At 30.7% G+C, this 18,733-nt stretch overlaps 5 protein-coding genes across 7 annotated transcripts; 2 read left to right on the top strand and 3 right to left on the bottom strand.

The window, feature by feature from the left end:
- LOC111628606 lies at nt 1-2,011 on the top strand. 3 transcript variants are annotated; one of them, XM_023372435.1, is made up of 5 exons: nt 1-1,111; nt 1,231-1,271; nt 1,345-1,452; nt 1,523-1,579; nt 1,895-2,011. In XM_023372435.1, exons 1-5 carry the CDS (start codon nt 1,087-1,089, stop codon nt 1,970-1,972), a joined length of 309 nt encoding a protein of 102 aa, XP_023228203.1. In that variant the 5' UTR covers nt 1-1,086; the 3' UTR covers nt 1,973-2,011. The 3 variants fall into 3 exon arrangements, with proteins under 3 accessions (XP_023228203.1, XP_023228202.1, XP_023228201.1); XM_023372434.1 differs by having other exon boundaries at nt 1,186-1,271; XM_023372433.1 differs by lacking the exon at nt 1-1,111 and having other exon boundaries at nt 1,125-1,271.
- A 133-nt stretch (nt 2,012-2,144) lies between these two features.
- On the bottom strand, nt 2,145-3,904 carry LOC111628605. Its single transcript, XM_023372432.1, has 6 exons — nt 3,733-3,904; nt 3,375-3,486; nt 3,216-3,280; nt 3,010-3,123; nt 2,869-2,925; nt 2,145-2,255 (listed from the first exon to the last, which is right to left on the bottom strand). Exons 1-6 carry the CDS (start codon nt 3,808-3,810, stop codon nt 2,151-2,153), a joined length of 531 nt encoding a protein of 176 aa, XP_023228200.1. The 5' UTR covers nt 3,811-3,904; the 3' UTR covers nt 2,145-2,150.
- Nucleotides 3,905-5,132: 1,228 nt separating this feature from the next.
- On the bottom strand, nt 5,133-10,525 carry LOC111628623. The gene is made up of 4 exons (XM_023372453.1): nt 10,339-10,525; nt 6,837-6,942; nt 6,349-6,434; nt 5,133-6,148 (listed from the first exon to the last, which is right to left on the bottom strand). Exons 1-4 carry the CDS (start codon nt 10,411-10,413, stop codon nt 5,927-5,929), a joined length of 489 nt encoding a protein of 162 aa, XP_023228221.1. The 5' UTR covers nt 10,414-10,525; the 3' UTR covers nt 5,133-5,926.
- Nucleotides 10,526-11,889: 1,364 nt separating this feature from the next.
- On the bottom strand, nt 11,890-13,944 carry LOC111628620. The gene is made up of 3 exons (XM_023372450.1): nt 13,681-13,944; nt 12,452-13,225; nt 11,890-12,380 (listed from the first exon to the last, which is right to left on the bottom strand). Exons 1-3 carry the CDS (start codon nt 13,751-13,753, stop codon nt 12,355-12,357), a joined length of 873 nt encoding a protein of 290 aa, XP_023228218.1. The 5' UTR covers nt 13,754-13,944; the 3' UTR covers nt 11,890-12,354.
- A 3,391-nt stretch (nt 13,945-17,335) lies between these two features.
- On the top strand, nt 17,336-18,733 carry LOC111628626 (nuclear hormone receptor family member nhr-111-like). The gene is made up of 5 exons (XM_023372455.1): nt 17,336-17,431; nt 17,705-17,959; nt 18,026-18,081; nt 18,170-18,283; nt 18,428-18,733. Exons 1-5 carry the CDS (start codon nt 17,428-17,430, stop codon nt 18,731-18,733), a joined length of 735 nt encoding a protein of 244 aa, XP_023228223.1. The 5' UTR covers nt 17,336-17,427.

Below are 18,733 nucleotides of genomic sequence, written 5' to 3'. Positions count from 1 at the left end.
ACCTAGTGTTTTATGCTTTTATATCTTCTTTCTACCTCTTCCTACCTATGTGTTTTATGCCTGTCTTTCTACCCCCTTTTAACCTAGTGTTTTATGCTTTTATATCTTCTTTATACCTATGTGTTTCATACCTGTTTTTCTACCCCCTTTTAACTGATTGTTTTATAGCTTTATACTTGTTTCTACCTTTTCCTATCTGTACGTTCCATCTTTACATCTTTTATTCTTATTTTCTTACAACCTCTTTTTATTATACTTGTCAACTCTCAACTTCTTGTTTATCTCTTTTATATTTTCCCACCTTTCTTCCAACCTGTGTCCAGCCGTGTATTCCATACTTTCCTGTGTACAGTACCTATCCTTTTTTAGTTACCTGTTCTATACTTTGTATCTTTCCCAATACAGGAAATCCTCGTTACTTCGAATTATCCGAAATTTACATATTTTTGTACAATATGTCAAATGCTACGTTTATTAAGCAAACAGAATTCCTGAAGTGTAATACGAATTTCAAATAGTACGGTTACGAACTAACGGAATTTCGTACTATACGAGTTCGAATTAACCAGGAACACCTGTATAAGCTATATATTTTACACCTTTCTGTCCGTTTTTGTCTTTATTTATCCTTTAATAATACCAAAGTATTGTAACACAGCAGAAGCTAACTCCTCACTTACACGCAACTCGTTTTCAACGTAAAGTTGGCGCAAAAAGTGACTAAAAAAATCCCCCTTCTATAAAGATAAAATCCTGTGTTTTATTTCACACTAGTTACTTATGACGTCGAACACTTGTACCTTTTTTAATTGTGTCGATGGATGGAAACATTTCGGAACACAGCCAAGTTAAGGTTATTCGCAGAAATTTCTGTTTTTTCCCCTTTTCTTTGTTAATATCCTAAATTCACGTATATTTTTGGATTGTACACTTGTATATTGTTACGTAACTGACGTTGAAATAAATGTAGAAAGAAAACAAAATATGCAAATTAAACGAAATTTGCATATTTAGGCGACAAGAATTTTTGGAATCGTTACGTGCGTTGCTGCTTTAATATCTCCAAAATTACAAAAGACCGTATCAATGTACCACAATGGGAATTTATCAGGTAAAGTATTTCTTCTATTTTTATGTGTTTTTTTTTTTTTAAAGAAAATTCACAGATATGTTATGTTCTTGCAGACCTGAAGTCCATCTACGTTAGCATATTGATTAATAATTTTATAGCAATTTGTTTCAGTATTCTTCTGGTGTATGGAACGAGAAAAGTATGTGTTTTAGAAGATTCATCTGTAGAAGAAATTTTTAAAAATTTAACAATACTTTCACGTGTTTTTTTAGAATTACAAGTTGGCATTGATTCCGTGGGTGGTGTGGATGATTATAGAGTTAATCGTGCATGTCGTTTACGTGGGAGTGTTAATTGTCTTCTCGATTTCTAATGCAAAGGTATGCTTTTTACATATCTATTCTATGTATTATTACAAAATTTACCATAAAAATATTCTTGTTTTTTTAGATTGTTGGATTGATAATAGGGATAGTGTGTCTGATATCGTTATTTATATGTTTACAGGTAATTTTTATATCCTTTAATTAATAGTTACATGTAGTGTTCCTCTGTAATGGTTTATTGTTCAGGTTGCCTGCAATGATTCTTTGTTACACGCAGTTGTTAAAGGCTGTCTTTACAGTAGAACATTGCAAGGGACCATTACAGGATAACCATTTTTAATGGAAACAGAGAGCAAAATACAATGCAATACGAAAGCAAACATTTGTTCGTGACTTGAGAATCAAATGTTTAGCTCCAATTGCCCACGTGTTAACACTCTGTCAATGTTCTGTTTGAAGTACACTGCATAAAATGCCATTGGTTTTTATATTTCAGGTATATTTTATACTGTGTGTGATATCTTATTATGAATATTTGAAAGAAAACGACGATAAACCAATCGAATTGTCATGAAATCCTGGAAGAAGATGCAAGGTAATCAATGAGAAGACACATAATATAAAGTACTAACGACACACATAATTTTATTTTAATAAAAATTGTTTAAAAAAATGTAATATATAAATTAATCATCAAAATAAAAATCACAGAACACCTCTTGGAACAAATTCGAGTATTATCTTTGTTATAATTAAATAGAATCGTACGAGAAATCTTTGACGTAGATAGGATATTTGATAGAGATGATACCGGCCATAACTTGATAATGAGAGATAACAGACAGCAGCAGATATAACTGTTAAAATTCAAAATAATTATAGTTAATAGCCCAAGGAATACACGAAATTAATATTATTGTGTATTAAAACTAAATAAAACTACAGAGAGAGAGAAACAGAGAATGGATAGTGAGAGAGTAGTCTTATAGGAGATCTGTCGTAAACCCCGTTACGTGTTCAACTTTCCTACGTTCCTATTTGATTGAAAAGTGATAGCGGAGGTTTCAACCCAAACAATACAGGCTTTGAACTACGAGAGGGCCGAAAAGCACCATTGCACGAGCGTAATGGTTGATGATGAGATCCATCATCTAAAGAGTAGATTTCGTGCGGAACCATATACAGCACATTCTTAATGCAGCTTTGAGCGGACAAGGGCCTATAAATTTTGAGCATGAAGCATTTGTCTGTCCCCCCAGGATAAGTAGAGAGAAATACAGGCAGATAGAATGGAGAATTGTCATGTGTAATTTAACTATGGAACATGTTTCACCCGTGGGAAATTCTAATACGTCGCTAGCGCATGTGTTATTACATTAAATGGAGGTTGAACTGTTTCTTTACACGATTAGAATGGTGTTAAAGATAAATAACTTAATTATAATTAACTAAATATTTAATTAAACTTACATTAAATCCTGCCCATATGATCAATCCAATTGAAATCACGCAAATAACATTGTTATGCTATGAAAATAAAGAGGATAATATAATTTATACTGTCTCTATACACAGAAAGGGTGTTTATATCAGTGTTTGCCGATACTCAACTGTTCCGATGACGTCAGATAAGAACATCCCCATTAGGACAATGGAAGAAACGGTACTACCAATAATTTCTATTGGCATATACATCATCCAGGGGAGGACGAAATGTCTTTTATTCTGTTTAAAACATTTTCGTGTTTATATAAATCAATTTTTAGATACAATAAAGTCTTTGACACATTGAAATACACTAGAAAGCAAAAACTTACTTTCTGAAGTCCATACAATAAGATTAAGCTGAGTATAATCAAAATACAACAGTCTGCAAGCGTGGCTGTAAGGGAGGGGAGGGAATAGTAGAATATACAGAAAAATATTAAATATTTAAGAGAAAACAATATTTTTTAGAAGAAAATAAAGAAATTTACCTATTGTTAGGTTCAGAGAAACAGAATAATGTTCGGTATTTTTAATGAAAACAATGCTATAACCTTGAGATATAAGTATAGAGAATGCAACAAGGAATAACGCTCTTGTAACCTGAAATAAAAATTAAATAATAATAATTTTGTGTGAAACAATATATAGGGCGGCCGAAAAATCAGTTAACCGAGATAGGAGGCCGGTTGGAAGCGATTAAATCACAAGCGATAAAAAACCGGTTTCTTTATCGTTTGCGATTCGATCGCTTCCAACCGGCCTCCTATCTCGGTTAACTGACTTTTGGTCCACCCCATATATAATTCGAACGGTTATAAGTTATATAAGCAAGAATAATTAACTCACCAAAGTAAAAATTGCAGTTGCTATTGAACCTTGTTTGGTGTCAGTGTAGCATAAGCACCCTTCAATAAATAGTATCATTTTTTCTTGCGTGCTGTTAATACAATTGATACGATTATTCTAAATGCCCGTCTGGAGTGTTGCAAATGATATATCGTGCGATAAGAAGGTAGAAATTTCGCAACATACTGGTTACGCGAATAAACTGGACTGTGGTTAAACAAGGGTATACACTTCACCCTCCGATCATTGCTCTCTTTAATCGCATGTAAATAATGAACTATAAATGTAAAAATTACGCGTACACTCGTGATATCAACCCAAATATCCTTATCGTAATCTTTAATTAGCCATTTTTTTGTGTGTTTGTAGTCTAAGTAGCTAAAAAGTGCTTTGAAAAACAACATTACATAGTATCTATTAATATAAAAAATTATTTAATGTTTTGATTTGACTGTTTAAATCCTTAAAGAATTTAAAATGTAGATGTGTTTAACCTAACTATGTTACTATATATAAGTGTGTGTGATAATGCTCTATTTGTTTATTATATTTTATAAACATTAAAGAGGAATCTTGTATCCAGCTGGAAAACATTTGATGTGTTTTAACTACAACATATACAAAACAAATGATTCTAATGCAGTGTATTCGTAACAGAAGTTTTTTTAGTGTTTACGGATGATTTTACGGTTGTGTGTGTGCAAAGAATTGTATCTAATGTATCTACAACGAATACACATCAAGTGTTTTCGTCGTATATAAATTACACTACAAGCTGTAGTAGATACGTTACATTTCATGTGTTTTCGTTGTATCTACATTACACTACAAGCTGCGTTTTCCAACTGAATACGGGATTTTCTTTTATAAAACAGAGGCTGAACAGCTGTGACGAGGACTCTTCAGTCTCTATTGATACAAAGTATCGTAAATATTTTTCGTAAAACACATAACGTAGTACTGTATAGTCCTTTGTGGATATACTACAACAGAGTAATGCACACTGTTACGTCAATTCGTTATTGTTACACTTTTTTTACGATAAAGTGTGGGCCTACATTATTCTGACAAAACGAATACAATCATTTACACGTGTAAATAAATCGAACTCAAAAGATTATTCTGATATTAAGCAGACAATTAACAATAATTATCAATTCAAGGTCTTTACACCTGTTTAATACTGATCACTTGATGGAAACCGTTACTACAAATAAAAAAGACACAACAATATTGTTATTTTCTCGTTATCTCAAAAATTGTTAAGCAATTTTTCTTTGTAAAAGATACTAATTTATCATATTTTTTAAATAAAAAAATGAANATACTAAAAATTATAATAATATTGAATTTCAACCCTGTGCATTTAAATTTTAAATTATTTTATTAACAGACATTCAGTCATCTATAAAATATCTTGCAGTTTGATGAAGTAGGCTATTTGTATCCTTTCCTCTGATATTCCTAATGAGGGACATCATGGGAAAAGAAAACTATGCTGAGCCTCTTCTTGTTAGCCCCTTCATTAAAGGAGGGGACTGACCAGAACTACAACTGCAATGCTGTACTAGTAATTAAGCTAAAGAATTTTATTTAAGACAAAATACCTGTGTTTATAGAGTGATTATCTTGATCATCAGGCATTTTAGGGAATCAAAGATGAGTTAAATTGAGCTAGACAGACTGAAAAGGTCACAGAAACTGGCTCCAGTTTAGATTTAAAGGTGACCAATGACCAATACAATGTAAGATGGAGTGGCTAAATGAATAAATCCATATTCAATTTGATCTCTCTAAAATTCTATGTCCAAATTTAGACATTTTCATGTTTTACAGGCACTGCCCTTTAGTGGATATCCTTTTGATTCTAATGTCCTTTGATAGATTCTGTCTTTTTGCTAAATCTACTCAAGTGCATTAATACCAAAAGGAGGGAAATTTTATATTTTCATATTTACATTATGTAACAGTCCAAAATCTATTGCAATACATTACATTTACATATAATTTTGAATAGTTCACAATTATTTAAAGCATGGATCCTATGTTACACAAGTGTATATGAATCTGCACATTTGTTAACACATGGAATTTATGATTTACGAGTTTATACATTTGTTAAAAGGTGGGTTTTATGTTGCATAGATTATATATATTGTTGTTAAACTCACACTCTTTATAATTAATGCACAATTTAAAGATAAAAAATGAGAAGAACTATTATTTCCATCATTGTTTCTGTTAGTTTTCTTTCATTTTCTAAATTAGCTGATGAATGCTTAAAAATGATTCTGAAACTCACTTTGGCTTCTTTCCTCGTTGCCACAACCACAATAATTGCAAAAAGAGAGATAATTTGAATGGCCACTTCTATGCTCATTACAATCACCCACGGCAAAAGGAATCCTCTTCGATCCTATTTAATAATAAAACTGAATTAAAAACATTGTATTTTTATTGTAAATCCTCATTTTTAATTAAATATACACTTTATTAGAGTGAAAACAGACTAAGTATAGGCACATTGATAATTGGTAGAGTAAGTTAAGTATACCTTCAAAATGAATGAATGTTTAATATATTTAACCATTTTCTAACAGATTTTTCTATATTTACCTTGACAGCACCATAAACTACAAATACACAGAACATTATGAAGATGAGAGATGCTACCAGAGTTGCTACGAGGATACCTCGAACAACTGAAAACAGGAATAAAATAAATAAATAATAAAATAATTAATAATTTAAGTATTATTCCAACTTCTTACCAGGANTAATCAAGTTTTTTACTGTAATAAAATAACTTATGATTACTTCTCGTTCTTTCAACACCACCCTTGTATATTATAATACCTCACACAAGCCGTAACATTCCTCAATTGTCCTTAAACATCTCCCTCCAATAATCCTGAATTTTAGTTAAGTTAACGTTTCTCTTTATCATAAGCTTGCCATATGTTTTCCTTTATCAACCTAACATTTATTTTAAGCATATTACTACTACATAGTGTCTACGAGGATACCTCGAACAACTGAAAACAGGAATAAAATAAATAAATAATAAAATAATTAATAATTTAAGTATTATTCCAACTTCTTACCAGGAAGATCATCTTTTTTCATTCCCCATTCCACAACCTTCTCTTTTAATAATTTTGGCTTGGCGAGGAAAATGATGGTTACGATGACAGAAATGATTCTGCCAATCTAAAAAAATACAGCTTTTTAGAACATATTTTGCTAATTTTTTGAATGAACACAAAACATTTAGTCTGCTTAACCCTTCAGAAATTATTATTTGAATTGATTAAAGTATGTTTAAACATTATTTAAAAATAGCTTACGTGTAGGTGTTGCGAGTCATCTTGTACTGATCATTTTCTAGTGAGTTTAGGCTATAATAGAGATTAGGATCACACGACTATGGGTCTTTAAATGAGTCATTTTGCACCCAATGATACCCATCGTTAACATGAATCTCTAAACTTGCTCTTCATTGGGATTAGATGTACAAGTAGTGCACAGGGCTAGAATACAATAATTTAATACAGAACTAAACTAATAGACAATTGGATTTACTTGAAGGTTGAAAGACTCTGGCAACTTAACGTCTGACATTTAACAGACTTTTATAAGAAATAGTCTAAATATTTGGAAGATTAAAAAAATCTAATTATTTAGGAAGATAAACATATTTTGTTCTTTATTATGACTAATGCAAGCAATTTAAAATAATTTATCACTTGTTGCGCATTGAAGTATTTATGTAACGCATAAAAAATGTCAACAAAGTATCGAGTTTACGTATCAAGTATCAATAATAAGAGTTAACATTCATTCAATAAGAGTTTTACACGAGTGTCACATATCTGAGTCTACTTGAAACTGTTCTCATTCAGGGACTCTTATAAATAAATATGCATTTTTTATGATTAAAATTTTTAAAATATCATTATATTTGTTTTTATCATCGTCTCTGCATAATATAAAATCGTTACTTATGTGTCTGTTTATGTTTAGAATATTCGTGATACTAATTGATATACTGTACAACCTTTAAATGATCCCTTATAAAACCATTAATTAATTTAAAATCATTTTAAACTTGAATCTTTTATAGAAAACCCTTGGCAGAACCTAAATTAAGAGATGATTCTCAAAGAAGTCCCTTCACAGAACCTTAATCAGCAGAGGATTCTCAAAGAACCTTAATCAGCAGAGGTTCGCAAAGAAGATCCTTGACAGAACCTTAATCAGCAGAGGATTCTCAAAGAAGATCCTTCACAGAACCTTAATCAGCAGAGGATTCTCAAAGAAGATCCTTCACAGAACCTTAATCAGCAGAGGATTCTCAAAGAAGTTCCTTGACAAAACCTTAATCAGCAGAGGATTCTCAAAGAAGATCCTTCACAGAACCTTAATCAGCAGAGGATTCTCAAAGAAGATCCTTCACAGAACCTAAATTAACAGAGTATTATCATAGAAGATCCTTAAATGAACAGATTTTTTACAGATGATCCACGTTATAGTGAAAGTCACCATGTTGTCAAATGATAGAAAATTAATTAAAATAATGACGTAAAACGTTAATTATTAAATAACAAATTATTTCATTGGTCAAAATATATTTTAAGTAGAAGAATTGACATTTTCTTCACGACATTACGTAAACACGAAAGACCACGGTTTTACTTCCTCCTACTTTTACAATTAAATCGAACAAGGTTAAATTAATATTAAACGGTAACTTAATAGCATTAAAAGGTTAAAATTTAATTATAATTAAATTCCCACACTAAATTATTACTTTCAAAGCCATAATTCTGAAGTATGCAATTGTAAAGTAATTATTTTACAATGAGTAATTAGGTTATATTCCACATAAAATACAGTTAACAATTACTTATATATTTGTGTATATTTTACATCATAAATGAATTTATAAGTTAATTTATTATATTTATGTAAACGTGTTATAAGATATCTTAAGTCTACATTCTTCCTTTACCGCATGACCTTGAAGTGGATAAAATATTTTCTTCCAAATGCGCGTAAATATTGAAGGGGATCTTTTGCTATCACACTAGGAATAATCAGCAACTTCCTCCAGAAAACTTAAGGGAAAGAAGAAACATTTTAATATTTAATCAAGTTTTTTACTGTAATAAAATAACTTATGATTACTTCTCGTTCTTTCAACACCACCCTTGTATATTATAATACCTCACACAAGCCGTAACATTCCTCAATTGTCCTTAAACATCTCCCTCCAATAATCCTGAATTTTAGTTAAGTTAACGTTTCCCTTTATCATAAGCTTGCCATATGTTTTCCTTTATCAACCTAACATTTATTTTAAGCATATTACTACTACATAGTGTCTATGTAATCTATGTTACGCTGGTGTATTCGATTTCTTACAAGTAATGGGTGTTTCATATACAGTATTTAATTATTTGTTTATTTAGGTAATTCTAAAGGTTGGTGGTATCTTTCTGCAGGTGATTACGGAGCCTATTGTCAAGGTTAAAGGTCACGTTGAGTATTTGGGAGATAAAACAGGGGGAAGCGTACTCTCAGTCACTATTTAGGTGTTAGGCACGCGAAGAAGTGAAAGTTAGGGTGATTAAATTCAGATTTGTCCAATATTTGAATTTTTCAATGAAATAAATTAAATTAAATTCATATATTTAATAGTTTAATGAATATAATACAATTTTCTTCTGTGTACAGTACATTGATACTTGGAAATATGACTAATTTTGTAACAGTTGGCCTTTGCTATAAAAATACCATAAATTTCAGCTGTACAGAACTTAGCAGATGTCATAACAAAAGAAAAAATAAATAAATAAATAATGTGGAATTTGTTTAAATAAATATAAATTATAAAAATCTAAAATTAGAATTCTAAAAAAAATTGGAGAATTTCCAAAAAATTTGGTGTTTTTACTTAATTAATTTAAAAAAAAATAAACTAAATTTTATTTATGCTTATTTATTTTTCTATTTATAAATTATACTGAATTTTTAATGCAAATTTCTGTATTTTTTTTTTCTTTTTAAATAATAATTTTAATATTAATTTATAAAAATTTAGCATTTTATATCAATAAAAATTATTAATATTTATATTTTCTGTTAAATTATTTTTATTTCTATAATAATAAAATTATTTTTCATAGAAGATAAACGATTTTTAAGGTCAATTTTAAGTATATTTTTGATGAGATATGAATAATTTAGTAGTATACTTCCCTTACTATAACTGAAAATACATCAAAATGCGCTCTAAAACATGGAAAATTTCACGAATTTGCTCTTTACACACAAGAATTGCAGCAACCTGCGCTTCAAACATGAAAAATTTCAGCTTTTAACACCAAAAAACTTCATTAATTTGTTATTTAATAATCAGAATTAGTTAAAAATACAAAACATAGAAAATATGACGCTTAATCTACGCTTAAGACTCATAACCGAAAACACTAAGTAGGAGTTACATTTAGTCACCTTAAGCACGTAAAAACACACTTAAATTAAGAGCGTTAATAACGACACATAAAACGCATTTTAAACAATAAATATACTGTATTTACATACCATAGTATATATACCAGCAGCGATACTGCCTTCTTTTGTGTTCCAACAGAAGCAGCATTTTCTAATCATAACCATTTTGCTGTACAGTAAGAGGTTGGAAGAATTTCGATGCTGTCAGTTCGTCTCGTGTTAACTAACTAATAGATTTTACCCATTGGTTTGCGACATCCTACGCTTCTGTTGGGTGTGGTTTATGCGCTGTTGCCATTCTCTCCCCCCTCCCCGTTTCACTTTCGTTAGTGAGTTTATCACATTGAGTTATTTTTAAAGACGTTGCAATTGCTGTGTTGTGTTCGTGGCTGGTTAGTGTGAACTTTGACACTTTACAAATTAATTTTTCCCCATATTTTCTAACAATTAACGACTGTTTAAAGCTTCGAAATTTCTCTATTTTATTACAGATGCGTTAATAAAATTAATATTTCCTGTTTTATTCATTTCGTGTTTTTAAAGCTTGTAAAGGAAATCAGTAATTGCAAAAATATGCTAAAAGAAGGTTGAGAAGTTAATGCTTCGATAAGAGAAATTTGGAATTTCTTTTAAAAATTTTAAATTTATAAAAATTTTATCAAACTAAACTAAATTCTTAGAAATTTTGATGGAAAATAAAAGGACATTTTTATTAATTTTATTTTTTTAATTTAAAAAGTGTTAAAATAATATAAACCTAAACGATTCACACACGGAGATTTTCAAACTGTAGATCGCGACTCCCTTTTTTGTAAAAAAAATGGTCTTCGGAGATTAAGTCAAGGCCATAAGAGACTCGCCAATTAAAATAGTCGAATGGAGGTATTTTTTGATTGGTTAAAAAAATATTAGTACGAAAATTATCGTGAACACGTGGAAAATTTTGGAAGTTCTAAAAATATTCACGACAATTGACGTAATTATCTAAATTAATTACGTAAAAAATTTAGGGAGAAAATAAAATATAAAGGAAATTTTTGCTAATTTTCTATAAATAAACGACGACGAGAATGACATAATTGCATTAACATAATTATTAAGTCACTATCATTAAAGTTTCTTTTGTATAAAAATAAATTAGTGTATTTTTCAGTTTCTAAACCGGAAATTACGTAGCAAAAAATGTAAATAAATGGTAATTCAATTACTCAATTAACTTTAATAACGTTCTGAATAAATTCGAATACGTTCTTAAACTCCTTTAATGTCTAATTTGCCACCAAAAGAGAATTTTAAAATGAATCTAATCATAATTTAAAGTACAAAAATTTAAATTCTTAACGTATAATTTATAGTTTGAGACTTTATGCGCCTTATACAAGCGGAACTCGGCGATAAATTAAGTATTTCGATACGTAATGTATACAATTAGCAAGTGAACTACCCTCTTATTTATTGCGCATAGACTTGACCTTCGGGGGAATTCTATCCTTGAATTTAACCACATGTGCTGGGCAAAAATGAAATATTTTTTTGTTATTAAAGACAAATTAGAACACTTAAACCGCTTATAATCAGTTGTAGTGTATAAGTATGACAATTTACTCCAAGGAATTATATAAAAAGTAAACCACAAATCTATAAAATTTTATTTCGTTATGTTTAATGAAGCTGTGACGATTTAACAAATATTCTTTTTTTTACACTTTCTACTCGCAGTGTTACAACAAACTCAAGTATATTTAGAATTGCAATGATGTAGGTTTACTAAACACACTTTTTTTTCCCTTGGAAGAATTTACTTCTCTGCAGTAGTAGAAATACTATATTTTCAAGGTTACACAGGATTTTACAAAATGGCTGCCTAAACAAAAATGTCACATTACTCTTCTTCAAACATTACTTTTACAGCTACAGATAAAATAAATATTGTATTTTATACACTCGTTCAATTACTATTCGATTTGTGTTCACACGAGAATTTATGTTTGTCGTCTTCAGACTTTGCTCTACGTCTACACAGACACATACGCGTATTCTCTTAAAATGACTAAAAACAAATGTATATAAATCTATTCTTATAAAAGCTATGTATATTTTAATTCCTCAGGTACCATAGAAGTAGGCGAGATCTAGAAAAATAGAAAAGAAATGCATTATTAAATTCCATTCCTTCCACTAAAAACACACTAAAAATACTCACCTGTACTATTATCATCGTAGAAGTAACAATAATTCTTCTCCGATGACTTCTTGCACAGATTATTATTATTTGGGAAAACTGTATTGCTAGTTGCTATGCATAAATAGTTTCCATACGAGTCTCTGACCCCGAATGGTAATGTTCTATACAACTGTTTGGTAAGTTTATCCCTTAAAAGCACTGGAAAGAAGAAATAGTTCCAAGCAGAACTAGTGTCTTGCACACCACACAGTATCGTGGTCAGATGGTTTTCTCCGTCCGGTATGAAAGGTTCTATGTAATGAACCATTCCCGTCACTTGGCTCTGAAGAGCGAAAGGATAAGTCACCTTTAGCTTCTTGTCGTAGTATACATAATTTAATTCTATTTCACTTAATGGGTATATTATCCTATTGCATTTGTCCTTAAAAGGATAAGGGATTAGGATCTCGTTAGCGAAGCTTAGTTGAGTTCTTTTAGCGAATAACCAATAACCATCATTCAGATAAGCGTAAGAGAAGATTGTTGGGTGGTTACGATCCGCGTACATGGCGTTACATGGAGGAAACGGCGCTCTGACGAAGTCTACGGAATTGGAAACAAGTCCATGTTCGGATTGCGTCGAAATATTTCTTTTGTCTGCGTTATTTACGGGAAAATCAAATTTATCTGGACAAGGAAGACATTCCTGCTCCGATTCTTCACAGGCCGGGTCTTCATAGTAGTTCTTTAAGCTATTGTAGTAGTTGGTTAAGCTTTCGTATAAATGCTGGGCTGCTAAAGTAGCGTTGTAATCTATGAGAAAATAAAAAGAACTTTATGTATTTCGCTAGAATACAAGATAATTTTCCATATCTTCGCGTAAAATTTAGATACAGAACGGTCTATAACTCTTAACAGAGGCTAAACAACAAAAACATTCGTAGCAATAGGTTTAAAATACTGTAAATGGTAAAAAATTACTACTAGTGTGGGATTTGTAAACATGCAAATATGATTAAGACACTACAAAAGAGAATCCCATTATAATTAAAATACATAAGAATATTCTTTTTAACTACAAACTAATTAAAAATATATAATTTCATAGTGTAAAATAATTAGTTAACATAGAAACTAAATCATTTCTTCATTAGCAACTAGAAGTATGAAGTTCAATACGATGGTAGCGAAAATCTTGAGCTATTCTCCCGCAATAGATATTTTTTAATACAATTATTCTAAATTAAATAAAAAAAAATGTTACTTACAAACAGCATCAGCCAGGCATTTTGGAAAACATATATTATTACAGTTCGCCACCTTCCTTCGATAATCATTCATGGTGCTCCTGTAGAAATCGAAGTGCGAGCAGCGAATAAGATTTGTCTCGAGATAATTCACAAATATCTATTTATCAAGCCAACTTTATTCAATTTACTCAACAAAGACCATACGTACTCGCCTAGAACACTCAAGAATTTAAAAATAAATTATAGCAAAATTACAGAAGAAACTCGGCTTCACAACATCCAACTCTTGCAAGATTTATGCAAATTAACACGAGGCGTTTTTAATAAATAAATAAATTTAAAAGAAAACACGATTCAGAAATGTTTTTCTACAATTATATATATATTTTTTAATTATAAAATTTATAAATAATTTTATAATTTAATTGAGTAATTGGTAATATGTAAATTTTGAAATTTACCTGTCAGGGTCTAAACTACTTGTATAAAACGTTAAATAAATGTTGGTTTTGAAATAATATTCGTCTATGGTCGTAGATGAATAATAAATTACAATATTTTAAGGCAGAATAAATAATATTTTTGTGTTTTGAAAAATCAACATGGTATGCGACGTGGAAATTTTTCGGGGTCTCTTCACGTTTATAACACTTAAATAAGGCCAGTTTCCTATAAAAGTCTTTCCGGAAGGCATCCCCTACGGCTGATCGCCCACGTGTGGCTTTGCCACAACCAAATAAACCCAAACCACAACTAGTTTGTGGCCGAGTGAATAAACCACCCAACAGTGGTAGTGTTATTCGTGGGTTCGCGCTTCACCAATTGGCTGAGCGGTGAAATTTTCCGGATTTTCTTCACTTATCTAACTCTAAATAAGGACCAGTTTCCCGTAGAAAGTCCTCCCTGGTAATACAAATCGCCCGTGTGTTGCATTGCCTTACGGTATTTCCATTAATCCAATCCATTTCTCATCATCCCTACTTCTTCGATACTACAATTAGACCATACTATAACATCTCCTAATGATTTTTTTGTCTTATTAATTCTAATTATTAATTTAAATAATACTTTATTTATTATAACCTATAAATGGGAGGATAAAGGGAAAACGGGATTGATGCTATTAAATTTTGGTGGTTAAAAATCGAGAGGGTGGAGATATAAAGGAATAAAGAAGGTCTTTAGTGTCTCCATTAGAATCGGACTTAATGACGATTTTACTCGTTACTAGCATGACAATTTCGTATAAAATACGTTTTTTACCTTCAAAATTAAGCTTTTTGCCATTTCACAATAGTTAAAAATATAAAAAGTTTTTAAATTAAATATCATAATGGATGAATGAATGGCACCAGCAAAGCAGTTTTAAATGTTGTCAGGAAAATTAAGTTACTCGTTGCTGGAATTTTTTAAAAACTTTTCAAGAAATTTGTAACTTAGTATCGTATGTTCTACATCTATTTACTTTGCCCTGTGACTTGGGAAGTCCTGGGCTTAAGCCTTGTTATTTCTTATGTAGATCTGCCACTGTTAAGGGTCGGTATCCAGGGCCGGATTAACCCACTTTGGGCCCTAGATATTTTCTTCTTACGGGCCCCCCTTTCTCACACTAGAAATAGAGCACACAAAAAATATAAAACGATAAATAAAACAAAACTAAATAATGTGAAAAACTAAAACAAATCTTAAATTTTTATTAATAAAAAATATTTAATACACAACAATAAATTTTAGTTTTTCTAGAAAAGTTTGAACAGTTTGTTTATAAATTTAAAATATTGAAATTTGTTTTATTAAATGTTGTTACAAAAGTTGTTGTACAATAACAATATTACCTTAAAATATTAATTGTCAACAAGACTATGTCTTGTTTATAAAATCGTACTGCTTGCTGTGTTACCAGCTTAGAGGTATGAAGGAGTACATGTCAGGAGTTGCAATTTGGCACAGAGTATTAAGTGCCCAAATCATGCGCGCATAAAAAAACCTGACTTGTAGGTACTCGGGACCGAGAACCGAGTGAAAGTAAAATACAAAATGGCGACTCTCTCTACAAACAGGCAAACCGAAGTCAGGTGGTGAGAGTACCACCCACAGTCGTTCAAGGAAATGGACTCTGACCCTAGGACTGAACACGTAGTATTTTCTTTCTTAAATAAAATTTGTAATCTAATTTTGTAAATTTGGGAGTGCTTCAAATATGACATTAAAACAGGGTTTTATGTCGTTACAAGTAGGTTTTTTAACATTGTCTAGTATAGTAAAATCGTGGGACCAGTAAAAATTTGACGTTATAATCAGGTTAAACTGTATATTGTTTGTGCAAAATTAAAAAAAAATAATTTCGGACGATACAATAGCCACGATTATTTTTTTTTTCAAAAACGGGAAATTCTCGTTAGGCATGGACAAAAATTCAACCCTGTCCGACGGGTTGCAACGGAGAGAAATTTCGAAATTGGATAGGTTAATTTCATCAAAAATGCATGTTGGACGACCTCGTGGTTGTGGCTGGCGAAGTTTGAACGATCGCGCCCAAAAGCAGCGATACCAAAGAAGATTGGAGAATGAGAAAGAGATCCGCTTTGAGCGTCAAAGTAATTCCGCTTAGTAGTGTCTCCGAGACATAGTCGTGTCCCAAATACTATTTTGCCGTTTTACTTGTTTAATTTAACTTTTTTGGTTAATATTTAAATAATATAATATTTTACCAGTTTTATCAGTATTACACAGTTGTCCAACAAAAGAATAATCTATCTTATTTACAAATCTTTTGAAAATAGACAGTTTGAAGGCCCTTCTAAAAAACCGGGCCCTAGACATTTGTCTCATTTGTCTATGCGATGATCCGGCCCTGTAGGTATCCCACGGAAACTCTTCCTAAGTGGCATACTTTTTAGCAGCTCTGTTGGTCTACCAACGGAGTACTTCCTTTGGAAAACTGGTCCATATTTACACGTTAGACACACGAATAAACCCTAAAATTCCACCCGAGTAGCCTATTAGTTACGCGGGAACCCGCGAGAAACCACCAGTGTTCCGTTGTTTTGTCCTAAAGTACGTGCTCGAATTTTTCCCTATTATGTAGGGTGAAATTCGAGCATATACTGTAGTAAGCTGAGCTTATAAATATTCATCTTTTCAGATAAAATAGTACCGAAACGAAACGATTTTCCATTATTTTTGGAAATAACAGTAATATTGTAGTAGACCTAATTAATTTAATTATAATTAAATAGCTTTTAAATATCTTTAACTTAAGATTTTTCATCCGTCATCCTTGTTTTTTGAAAACGAAAATAATAGACACAGAAGAAAAAATCGATGAAACACAATGAAATGCACTCCATTTAGTGGAAGACCGACACGGTTACACGTGGCCACACAAGAATTTAATATAATTTAAAACCACGTTAATTCTATTTGTAAAATATTTTTAACATTAAATTAAAATACATAACAATAAATAAATAATTTAAATATTCGAATACAAATTATTCACACGAAATGAATTTAAATGTGACTATGGGTATAATCAATATATGTAAAACTAATATTAATATTCAATTAAAAATTTTTAATACTGTTAAAATTAAAATTTTATTATTTTAAATTATAAATATTTGAAATTTTAAATAAATTAAATATATTAAAAAGTTTTTTCGAATAATATTTAAAACTTAATTAACAGCAGGAACTTCGTCGATCGATCAAGTGAGACAGTTCGTTTAATTGATTTTATTATTATTTCGAGTTTGTGCTGAAATGGGTATGATTATTTTATTAATTAATATTTTAAAATACTTATTTTTTCAGTTTTGTAAATTTAATTAAATCAGTTTTTACGGAAAATTAACCTACTGTTAGACCAAAAATGGCGGATGATATACACTTAAACAATACTTTTATTCAGTATTAAACTGAACCGTATCTTTTTAAAACTTAGTAATTTATTTTTTAATAAAGACTAATTTTAATTCTTAATATACTGGCTTGAAGGTTTAAGTATTGTGTTATTAATTCAACTTTCTTTCTGTTGCAGCTGCTGCTGCGTTAACCGAAACTCCTAAATACTGTGAAATTTGCGGAGATCCAGAAGTATCAAATTTTTACGGAGCATTCACGTGCATTTCTTGTACAGACTTCTTTAAAGAGAATATACTCCTCCGAAGAGAGGTAATCCCTTGTTCTTTCGGAAGCGGTAAATGTTCTCTAAATAAAAGGTATGGTGTCCCGTGTAAATTTTGTCGTTTAAGCAAGTGCTACGACGTCAAAATGGATTACGCAAAAGTCTTCAGTAAGTAAAACATTGATTTGTAAGTTACACTGATTTGAAAAAGTGCTAATGTGAAGTTCGTTTTAGGCCAATTGCCTAGTGATTATAAACGTGAAACATGTACCGAAGAAAAATATTATTTGGTAAGTCCGATATTTTTCAACATTAAAATTTTAGATGTAAATATACCAAATTGAAGACTTTACCATTGTAATTTAACTTTTTCACTAGCTGTTTTGTGATCAACAAGATTCATTCCTGGATTGTCTGATGTACATGGAGCAATACTTTTACAAATGGCTAAATTCTCTTCCAAGTTTCCGTAATTTAAGCGAGGAACGAAAGGTATGTGCAACATTTTTCTCTTCTTCCCTTAATTCTTCATCGAAGACTAAAATTTGTAAGAAAATTTTCGTACGCTTAATGAAACTACCGTAATTACCATTTTAATTATTGTATTATTAACTTTTTAACCATTTTTTTCCATAGAAAAGCCTAAGATTGAGGTCTTACGCGAAGGGTGCAATCTTGCAATTAATAGAGAGATCGCTAAACGTTTACGAGATGCTTCGATTACACAATTCTTTTATTTGCTGTATGACGGACGTGGATATGATCTTTTTAAATTTAATAAGACTGATAAGCGATTCTCGACGTACTTATTTCAAAATAGCGGAAAGATTGGAAGCCTCTGGTATGACACACATGGAAGCATTTTCGGCCTTGAAGCTGCAATTAGCACTACCACAAGGTACGTTATGCAATCGAGATTTATATNCAGGGGACCTATTCTGA

Source organism: Centruroides sculpturatus, unplaced genomic scaffold (genome assembly GCF_000671375.1).
Source record: "Centruroides sculpturatus isolate CEXI.00-Female unplaced genomic scaffold, Cexi_2.0 scaffold549, whole genome shotgun sequence".
Lineage (NCBI taxonomy): Eukaryota > Metazoa > Arthropoda > Arachnida > Scorpiones > Buthidae > Centruroides > Centruroides sculpturatus.
The sequence above is the reverse complement of the archived record's forward strand: the minus strand, read 5'-3'. Positions and strand labels throughout refer to the sequence as shown.